This window comes from Dendronephthya gigantea, unplaced genomic scaffold (assembly GCF_004324835.1).
Source record: "Dendronephthya gigantea isolate DGI-Jeju-01 unplaced genomic scaffold, DenGig_1.0 001091F, whole genome shotgun sequence".
Taxonomy (NCBI): Eukaryota; Metazoa; Cnidaria; class Anthozoa; order Malacalcyonacea; family Nephtheidae; genus Dendronephthya; species Dendronephthya gigantea.
This window is the reverse complement of record NW_021164101.1, coordinates 1-9,805: the sequence shown is the minus strand read 5'-3', so window position 1 is coordinate 9,805 and position 9,805 is coordinate 1. Positions and strand designations below refer to the sequence as shown.

Below are 9,805 nucleotides of genomic sequence, written 5' to 3'. Positions count from 1 at the left end.
GCATGTTGTCGGAAGTTAAAAAACTTGCGAACGAAAAACACGCGTGTCAAAATTCTCCAAATCCGACTCTTTACAACAAACGTGCTTCACTCTGCTGGTTTAATCCAATACTGGTTTATAATTCCTATCCAAGATTTCCATCCAGTCAAATATAATTGAATGAAGATTAACGTCTGAGAATAAGATGTTCAACCATATTATTAAGAATGCAAGCTTTGTAAGAGCTTATATCAATGAAGCCATAAGGCATGTCAAAAAATCCAATACTGGTTTATAATTCCATTCCGTTCATTAATTGGTTCCATTCAATCCATTAATGGTGCCCATTTAGTGTTCTTCAATTGCTTGTTTTGAGTGATGTTTCACCATATTGTCCAGGTGAAAAATTTGGAATGAAAGACACATGCATACATACAATGACCAAACATATCTTTACTCGCACGCATGCACAATTCAAGATATGTGTACAGGCATAAGAAAGAAAAAGATAGACTTAATATAGGAAATAAATAAAGAAGAAAGATAGACATTATTAAGCAATGGTTAGCCACACCACCAAAATTGAGCAGTAATTTTTTTTCAAAAACTAGATAACAAGACTAATCCAAGTGTTCATATCTGCACCCCTGAGTTGCTTAATCATAATAGTATATAATTTTTAATTTTATAACATATCACAACATTTAATTTTATAATTCCTCGACATTTGCAGTTAGGAATAATGAATGAAGAAAGATGGATAAAGGAGGAAGAAATGATAGAAAATTAAACAATTATACTCCCAAATAAAAGGCATTCATACCCCGACACTTACAACTGGCAGTAAGAAATGATGAAGGACTAAAAAACCCAGTAGAATCCAACAAAAGATGGCCTCATCCCTAAAGTTCATTCTAACGTAACAAAAATCATTTAAATGGTAAAGAACTTGTCCAACACATCTCTATGAATTATGTTTAATGTATTTTTTAATATATATTAATTTTTATTTTAAATTTTTATAGTTTTATAACATATCATAACATTTAATTTTATAATTTTATAATTCTATAGTTTATTTTTAATTTAATTATTGTTTTATCATGAAATTAAAATGTCGTTGGTCCCCAGAAAGACCATGCATGAGTATTGAAAATCATGATGAACAACCAGTCATCTGCAGTTGGAAGTAAGAATGAAGGTTGAAGAAATGATAAAAAAATTAAAATGAAAATTAAATTAAAATGTTGTTGTTCTCCAAGAAAGACAATGAGTATTGAAAATCAGGAAGAACAAGAAATCGCGAATAATTCCTCGACATTTGCAGTTAGGAATGATGAATGAAGAAAGAAGAAATGATAGAAAATTAAACAATTATACTCCCAAATAAAAGGCATTCATTAAATTAAATTTTCGTTGTTTTCCACAAAAGACAATGAGTATTGAAAATCAGGAAGAACAATAAGTCGCGAGTCATACCCCGACACTTACAATTGGCTGTAAGAAATGATGAAGGACTAAAAAACCCAGTAGAATCCAACAAAAGATGGCCTCATCCCTAAAGTTCATTCTAACGTAACAAAAAGTTTAAAGAAAGAAAGATGAAAAAATCTACTGTACCACACCTGCATTTCATTATATTTATATTTAATATCTATTTATATATTTTAACCAGCATCCACCAACCACCAAGCCAAGTCTCGATCAAGTCGTGCGGAATTGCAAAGAACCAAGGTAAAGAAAGAAAAATGAAAAAACAAAAAAAAACAATTACTTAAAATCCTGGTCTTCTCTCATGGAAGTCACCAGAACGACTGTCCAGAAAACCACCATCTCATATAGTGCTACCTTAACTCATACCAGACCTATATATATATATATATATATATATATATATATATATATATATATATATATATTTATATATGAATATTGCATACTGTATTTGCTTAATTAATTATATTTAAATGTGCTTTTTTATTATATTATATGTTATAGTACTAAAATTGTTTTGATTTAACCAAAACACGTTTAATTTTTAAAAAGTAAAGTATGTATTTTTATTAAGATATTTATTTTTTTCTAATGAAATTTAATATCGTTTTAAACTCAATGGCGCAGATATGTGTCACTCTCCTCAGATTGTAAAGAATTTATTTCGTGCGCCAAATTTGTACAAAATTTCAATCAAATGTTCGTAAATTTGGTAGTGTTAGCGAAATTCTACCGTAATATTCTAACGTCTTATACACGTGAAACTAACCGCGAAAGAAGCCTTTTTCACCGGTAAAACTGAAACATTCCTCACTTTGTAATCTTATACATTTTGGGATACGCGCTTATTTAAAATTTCAGTGAATTAACGTACATTGAGACACAATATTGAAAACAAAAATGGTTGTGAATTGAAAACGTAAGTTCGACATTTTGGCAACGTGGAACCAGGGACACTTACAGTCGTTACAGATGAAAACACATGGAATATCTTAGTGATATTAAACGCCAAGAATATTTAAAAAGGATGTCTGCACGTGGAAAGAGAAAAGCAAAGTCTAGAGATAAATACGTGTGAATGTTCTGTTCCAAATGACATCTTCTTGAGAAAAAAGGCCTTTTCGAAAATGGGCGTTGCTTCGCTATCTGTGGATTTGTTGTGTTTAAGTACAATTTACGCCAATGATGTGTATTTGGTTGATTTTTTCAGTTGATTTCTTCGGTATTTCCAATCTTTTTAAAAAATGAACTCATAACAGTATTTCCCAGACTAGTTCGTTTCGTTTTTATAATAATACGAACAATCATATTTATAAATAGATCATTGAAAAATAATGCTTCTAAGGGATACAGTGGGATACAATTAGTTATTACCCATGCGATACACAATTATCCCGCGTATAAAATGTTTGTTTATTTATCGTGTGTGAGATCGTAGTAATATACTGAAAAGTCGCATTTTTGCTTTTCATTACTTCAAGAAGAGCAATTCGCTGTAAGTATTTTCTTTTAATTTCTTTACATTTTGTTAGTACAGTGATTTTAGTGAACTTGAATATCATTTGTCTGTCTGAAAATGTAAAACATTTCGATGGACACATGGAGAAGGGTATTTAATTAAACATACTTGATATATAGTTGTGTTTGAAATATTTTGGTTCAACGTCGGTAGAATACAAACTTCATTTGGCTATTTGGTGCCTAGTGTATAAAGCATTCCCAAATGCATTTTGGATGGATGAGACGCATTTTATTAACTTGGAATAAATAGCATATAGGGAATGCAAGATTTCAGGGCCGTATTGCTTTAAACAAATCTCACATCATTCAGCTTTGTCATGTTTTTAACACAAGTAAAGCAAACTGCTCATACAGCTATAAAATAGCTTTGTGATAGTTGGTTTTCTTTTTAATTTGTCTCTTGTATTTATGAGACCCTTAATTAATGTTGTTTGTTTGTTTTCACCAAAAAAGCAGACATATTCTGATTAAGAAGTTCATTCATAAAATTATTCTAATAAAAGTTTTTCGTATTTCTAATTTAAACAAAATCATTAACTTTATGAAAAGCTCCAGTTCTTCTGATTGCGTAAACTAAACCGTGACCACTGATTCCAATGTGTACAACACCATAATGTGAAATTTTCTCAGGTGTATTTGTAACTACATATTCAATAAAGCTAGATGACCTAATAGTAATTAGAAGTTGGTTCATTAAGTTTGAAGTTTGAGATGTAGTAATAATACATAAAATATTGTACCAATTCATATATTATAATGGTGTTACTGATTCCAAAAATCCAAATAGATCGGTGAATCGGTCTAATCTAAGAAGTTTCATTGTATTATGACACAAATTATAAGGATTATAATAGTGCTACAGCTTACAACGTTAATATAGAGATCAGTTTTAACCTGCGCTAATTTTTGCGGGTTTTTGTGTTCTTTTTCCATTTTTTTCCGACTGTACGTCTTCGTGCGAGTAATTTGGGTCGATGGGATTCATTGAAATAAAAAAATTACATGTATTTCAAAGAATTATCGCCGGATCTTGCAAAGATCGGTACGATCAGTGAGAATTCCTTACCAGGCTTTCTGACCGTGGGTTTTTGTCCAACGACAAAAACCCACGGTCAAGAGGCCTGGTAATTGATGCTTAAACGCTTAGTCAGCGAATTTAAAGTGCTACAGTTTTAAATCACTAATTCACCCGTTTTTTGTTTTTCTTCTATTTCTTACGACTATTGGGTTCATGGGATTTATTTAAATCTAAAAATTACATGTAGCTCAGCCTGGTAATTGAATTGCTTAAAAGCTTAGTCAGCGAATATAAAGTGCTACATCCTAGGGCATCGCTATAGAGATCAGTTTGAAATATAACAATAACAATGATATTAATAATTCCTATTTAAAAAAAATTCCAATTTCTAATTATTACCATTCCAACCATTTTTAAGAGTTTACATGGAATTTATGTAAGAACAGTGCTTATAGAAAAACTATTAATAGAGTATATTAACATATTAATAAGAATTATCCATTGTTATATCAATGATTATCAACTAACAAAATATGAAACTTATGCATTCTGTATTTCCTTTTAGCATTTCCTTTGGGTGTGCTAAGGGAGAGGATTGGAGTATATACACCAAAATGTCTTCTGTAAGTATTGTTTATATAAACTATGATTATTTTTTAACCAAATGGGCAACAATAAGTCATGCATATTTTCACAGTGTGTTAATCTTTTCCCTCTTGTGCAGTTTTCGCTGCGCTTCGATGCTTGCACAGACATTGGTAATTGTTAAATCTGTGTAAACTTTATTGTGCACTTCCATGGAATGACCAATACCTTTTGCTATTGCCCGTCTTTCCGTATCAGTTAGCTGTTCATTCCCAGCTGTTGCAACCGCATGTCGAATCTTTGTTGCTGTAATGTGCTTGTCATGGTTCTTCGTAACTTTTGTGACAGATTTTCCTGGCTTGGCTAACATTCGTCCGGATGCATTCAAGAACACATTTTGCTTGTAGGGTGATTTAGGTTTCGCCTGGGGTCTTACATATTTCAAATAGTTATGTAGCTGTATCCATACTGTTTCAGTAAATGGCACAGGAAGTGGCCCATGCGTTGCGAATGTTTTATGATTTAAGACAAAAACTATATTGTATACTGTACCATCAGTAGGTGATATGTATACTACAGGATTGTCTATTTCTTGCAAAGTCATAAATTGAAATGCCCCTGGTCTTATTGCACTTTCCTGTGTTATAGTTATTGTGATAAGTGTATCAACAATAAGCCTGTACTCCTCTTGGGTAAGTTTCTTTTTTGACATTGCTCGTTTCATGATTGCAATGAATCGAGCAATTGTATGTTCAGAGACAGCTGTGTCTATATCTTCCATGGTTAGGTTAAACCCACACAACTCATTCCTCCAGGAATTTTGCATTCGTAGAACCTTTTTTTGTTTTGCAAGTGGCTTAAGCCATTCAGAATATTCTGCAATAGCTCTTTTGCATTTCGTGTGAATCTTTGGTTTTTTATGGCCGAGGAATTTCAGGGCTATTGTAATTCTTTCAATCTTTGATTTAAGCCCATCAGGGCCTAAACCAGCATCTTTTGTAGTAATAAGATAATTGTTGAGTGCTTTGGCATCCAACAGCCTATTCCATTTCAGCTTGGTGGAAAAGAAAAATATAGGAATCTATTTCAAGAAAACAAAATGTCAGTCTCAATTTTATATTCTCGTTGTTTCTTGCAGACAATATCTAAATCTATTAAATACCAACCTGCTAACTTCACTTGCTATTTCATCTGTGCATGCGAGTTGGCCGCCAGATGGCGATTTGAGCCATGAGATGAACTTTTCAAACTTACTCATAGGAAACTTCTTATAAAGGCCTTTACACCTTAGAATCTCAAACATTTGTTTTCTGCTCGATGGTGCATTTTGTTTCTCTCGCAAGGCTGAAACTGTCATTGCGTTAATTTGCATCGACCCTTGATGTTCTAGATAATTGTCTAACAATTCGTTCTCATGTCTAGTAACGCTTTCTCCCTCTTGCGGTTCATTGGAATCAAAGTCATGTTCTTCTGGTCGTAGTTTTTTGCGCTTTGGAGCGACATTGTAGAATCGTTTCTGGTTTTTCCGACGTTTCTTATTTAAGCGTATTCCTCTGCCAAGACTGCACGTTATAACCTATAATATCATGGAAATAATCGGTGATTAATTAATTGCGCAAATAAAAGGGAGAAAACGTAAATTCATTCTTCATCTTGCCTTAAAATTGTCCAAATCAATATGTGTTAGCCCTGTTTGTAGAATAAAGTCGGAATAAACCTCCTCGGGTGTTGGACACTGAACATCTTTAGTTTGTTGAATAATAGAAAAATTTTCTTCCCAAAACCGTGAGACCTTCAGTCTGTCATCCATCCTTCAGGTATCAAGAGTGTCATTGTTATGCCTGTGTAACGCGACACCGCGGAAATTGGTATAGACTTAGCCGCAATTCTCAATACTTAGACTTCAAACTTGGTGAGAAAAAATATTTATGAATATTCAAGAAAATATGCCTTGCACAAAAGATTTGAAGCTTGCACACGGTAAAAACGAATCGTCTGAATTAATAACATTTTGTATACTTTAAGCGTCAAAATAGCCATTTCATAGCGGTCATATGTGTATGAGCTGTCAAAAGGTTGCAGAATGCGTATTCAGAAGAGAAATTGAACGTTTTTAAGATATTCAAAAGGTTTCTCTTTGATTGCGGTACAGAAATGCACAATTCTGGGTTGAAACTTCTTAAACACCAGTCTCTGTGGTGTCCTGTAACGCCAGCATATCAAATTTCAAAGGTCTTTCCGAACTAACAAACATCGCCCTTGTTTTTCAGCTTATTCAGTTAAAACAATATTGGCTCGAGTGGCAGCCTACGGACCCGGCAAACATTATCGAATCCCTCAGGTAATGATAATTTTTACGTATTCCATTCGGCATTGATGATGATCGATCCATCCTGGATCGCCCTGGCATACCTAGTGCCAATTGTAAGATTAATGAAGTTTAAAACAAATTTTTGGGATTAGGTGTTATTAACAGTAGCAAGGTTTCACAACTGTATGTTTCTAACGTGCGATTTTACCTTTTCCCAGTGCGGACACCAGCGGATTGAACGTTATTCCATGCATTCGGTCCCGATCAGGTAATCATTAATTTTTTTCTGTATTGCATTTAATATACATTGCGTTTGGTTTTGCGTTGCGTTGTGTTTTGCGTTGCGTTGTTGTTTCGATTTCCGTTTCTGTTTGATATGAAGCGAGGTTTCTTAAAATACTACAAATCTACAACGTGACTTTCATGCATAATTCTTTCTGTATCGCATTCTCGGGACTTTATAAATCGTGTTTGGTTTTGCGTTGCGTTGCGTTTGGATTTATAATTCTATAATTAACAGGGGAGCTATCGTTTGGTTTAGAAACGAGCGTGGTATACAACTGAAGTTTCAATTTAGTATGGGTAGATTTAAGCAAAAAGCGAGCCTATATACATCGATGAAGCGAGCTTTCTTAAGATACATCAAATCCGTTGATGGTTTTTAAAATCTTTTAAGTTTAGTGTAATATATAAGTTACTTTTGTGTTCGAATTTTGATTATATGTTCGGCTAATTATTTGGTTCTTTATCTCGCTGCCAAGGCTGACGTGCGGTGCTACGGACAAGTCAGTTTGCACCCATAGGTCTTGCAGTAATGATAATACCATCTATCTATATATTGTTCAAGAATGAAATGGTCACGCAAGCATGGAGTATGATTTCGTGAGTTACTTCGTGATTAGTGTACTCCGTTTCAACATTCCTTGCTTAGTTTTGTGATATTTCCTTCACCCGAAAAGCCTCTAAAACTCTAAACCCTAACCCTAACCCTAACCCTAACCCTAACCCTAACCCTAACCCTAACCCTAACCCATACCCTAAAAAAATCCAAAATTTTAATTTGCTCGAACAAATTTGAAAAAATGTTTAAAATTAAGAAAATATTTTTTGAGCCTAAAAAAACTGGTGATGTCCCTGGAAAACCTTTTAAACTCCTAAAAATTTAAAAAGAAGAAAAACCAACCCTATGGCAAACCCTTGACCCCATGGCAAACCCCAACCCTAAGGCTGACCGTTTCTCGCCTCTGAGACCGTAATTTTCTCTCCTCCTCTCTTCTCTCCTTTTTCCTCTCCCTCCTCCCCCCTCTTCCCTCCCCTCTCCCCCTCTTCCCTCCCCTCTCCCCCTCCTCCCTCCCCTCTCTTCCCCCTTTTCTTCTCTTTTTTTTCTCTTTTTTCTCCCCTGTTTTTTCCCTCCTTTTTTCCCCCTTTTTTCCCTCTATTTTCTCCCCCTTTTTTTCTCCCCCTTTTTTTCTCCCCTTTTTTTTCTGCCTTTTTTCTTCCCCTTTTTTTCCCCTTTTTTTTCCCCCTTCTTTTTCCCTTTTTTTTCTCTCCTTCTTTCTCCCCTTTTTCCTTCTCCTTTTTCCTTCCCTTTCTTTCCCCTCCCTTTTTTTTCCTTTCTCTCTCCTCTCCCTTCCTTTCCCTCCCTTCTCCCCTTCCCTTCCTTCCTCCCTCTCCTTTTCTCTCCCCTCCTCTCCCTCTCCCCCTCCCCCTCTTCCCTTCTCTTTCCTCTTCCCCTTTCCTTTCCTTTTCTCCCTTCCCTTTTCTTTTCTTTCCTTCTCCTTCCCTTAACCCCCTTCCCTTTTCCTTCTTTTCATTTTCTCCTCTCTTTTCTTCCTTCCCTCTTCTCTCCTTTCCCTCCCCCTCCCCTTCTCCCCTTCCCTCCTTTTCCTTCCCCTCTCCTTTTGTTTTTTCCCTTCCCTTTTTTCCCCTTCTTTTTTTCCCCCTTCCCCTTTCCCTCTTCTCTTCCCTTCCCCTTCCTCTTCCTTTCCTTTTCCCCTCTCCCTTTCCCTCTTCTTTTCCCTTCCTTTTTTCTTTTCCTTTCCCTTCTCCTTTCCTTTCCCCTTCTCTCTCTCCTCTTCTTCCCCCTTTCCCTCTCCTTTTTCTTTCCCCCTCTCCCTCTTCTTTTTCTTCCCCCTCTCCCTCCTCTTTCCTCTTTCCCCTCCCTTTCTTCTTTCTTCTCCCCTTCTCCCTTTCCTCTCTTTCCCCTCTCCCTCTTTCCTTTCCCCTTCTCTCCTCTTTCTCTTTCCTTCCCCTCTCCCCCCTTTCTCCCCCTCTCCCCCCCTCTTTTTTCCCTTTCCTCTTTTTTCCCCTCTTCCCCTTCTTCTTTCCTCTTTTTCTTCTTTCCCTCTCCCTCTCCTCTCCTTCCTTTTTTCCCCTTCCCTCCTCTTCCCTTCCCCTCTCCTTCCCTTTTCCTTCCCTTCTCTTTTCCTCTCTCTTCTCCTTTCCTTTCCCTTCCTTTCCCTTTTCCCTCTCTCTTCTCCTTTCCTTTTCCTTCCTTTCTCTTTTCCCTCTCTCTTCTCCTTTCCTTTCCCTTCCTTTCTCTTTTCCCTCTCTCTTCTCCTTTCCTTTCCCTCTTTCTCCCTCCTCCCTTCTTTCCCCCTTCCTTTTCCTCCCCTCTCCTTCTCCCCTTCTCCTCCCCTCTTTTTTTTCCTCCCCCTTTTTTTTCTCCTCCCCCCTTTCTTTTTTCCCCTCCTTTTCTTTTTTTCTCCCCTTTTCTTTTCCCCTCTTTTCCTCCTCTCTCTCTCCCTCCCTCCCTCCCCTTTTTTTCTTCCCCTCTTTCCTCCCCCCTTCTTTCTTTTCTTTTTTCTCTTCCCTTCTTTTTTCTTTCTTCTCTTCCCCTCTCTTTCTTCTCTTTTTTCCCTCCTCCCTTTCTCTCTCCTTTTTTTTCCTCCCCTCTT

The 9,805-nt window shown here is 36.0% G+C and overlaps 2 protein-coding genes across 2 annotated transcripts; both read right to left on the bottom strand.

Annotated features, from left to right (window-relative positions):
- Nucleotides 1-5,647: 5,647 nt before the first annotated feature.
- Nucleotides 5,648-6,525, bottom strand: LOC114544959. The gene is made up of 3 exons (XM_028563427.1): nt 6,255-6,525; nt 5,764-6,173; nt 5,648-5,678 (listed from the first exon to the last, which is right to left on the bottom strand). The coding sequence occupies exons 1-3, from the start codon at nt 6,405-6,407 to the stop codon at nt 5,648-5,650; spliced, it is 594 nt and encodes a 197-aa protein (XP_028419228.1). The 5' UTR covers nt 6,408-6,525.
- A 2,167-nt stretch (nt 6,526-8,692) lies between these two features.
- LOC114544958 (octapeptide-repeat protein T2-like) lies at nt 8,693-9,586 on the bottom strand (the record flags this gene model as incomplete). Its single annotated transcript, XM_028563426.1, has 2 exons — nt 8,693-9,206; nt 9,289-9,586. Coding segments are annotated over 2 exons (812 nt in total), but the record flags the coding sequence as incomplete, so codon positions are not given.
- Between the last annotated feature and the right edge of the window lie 219 nt (nt 9,587-9,805).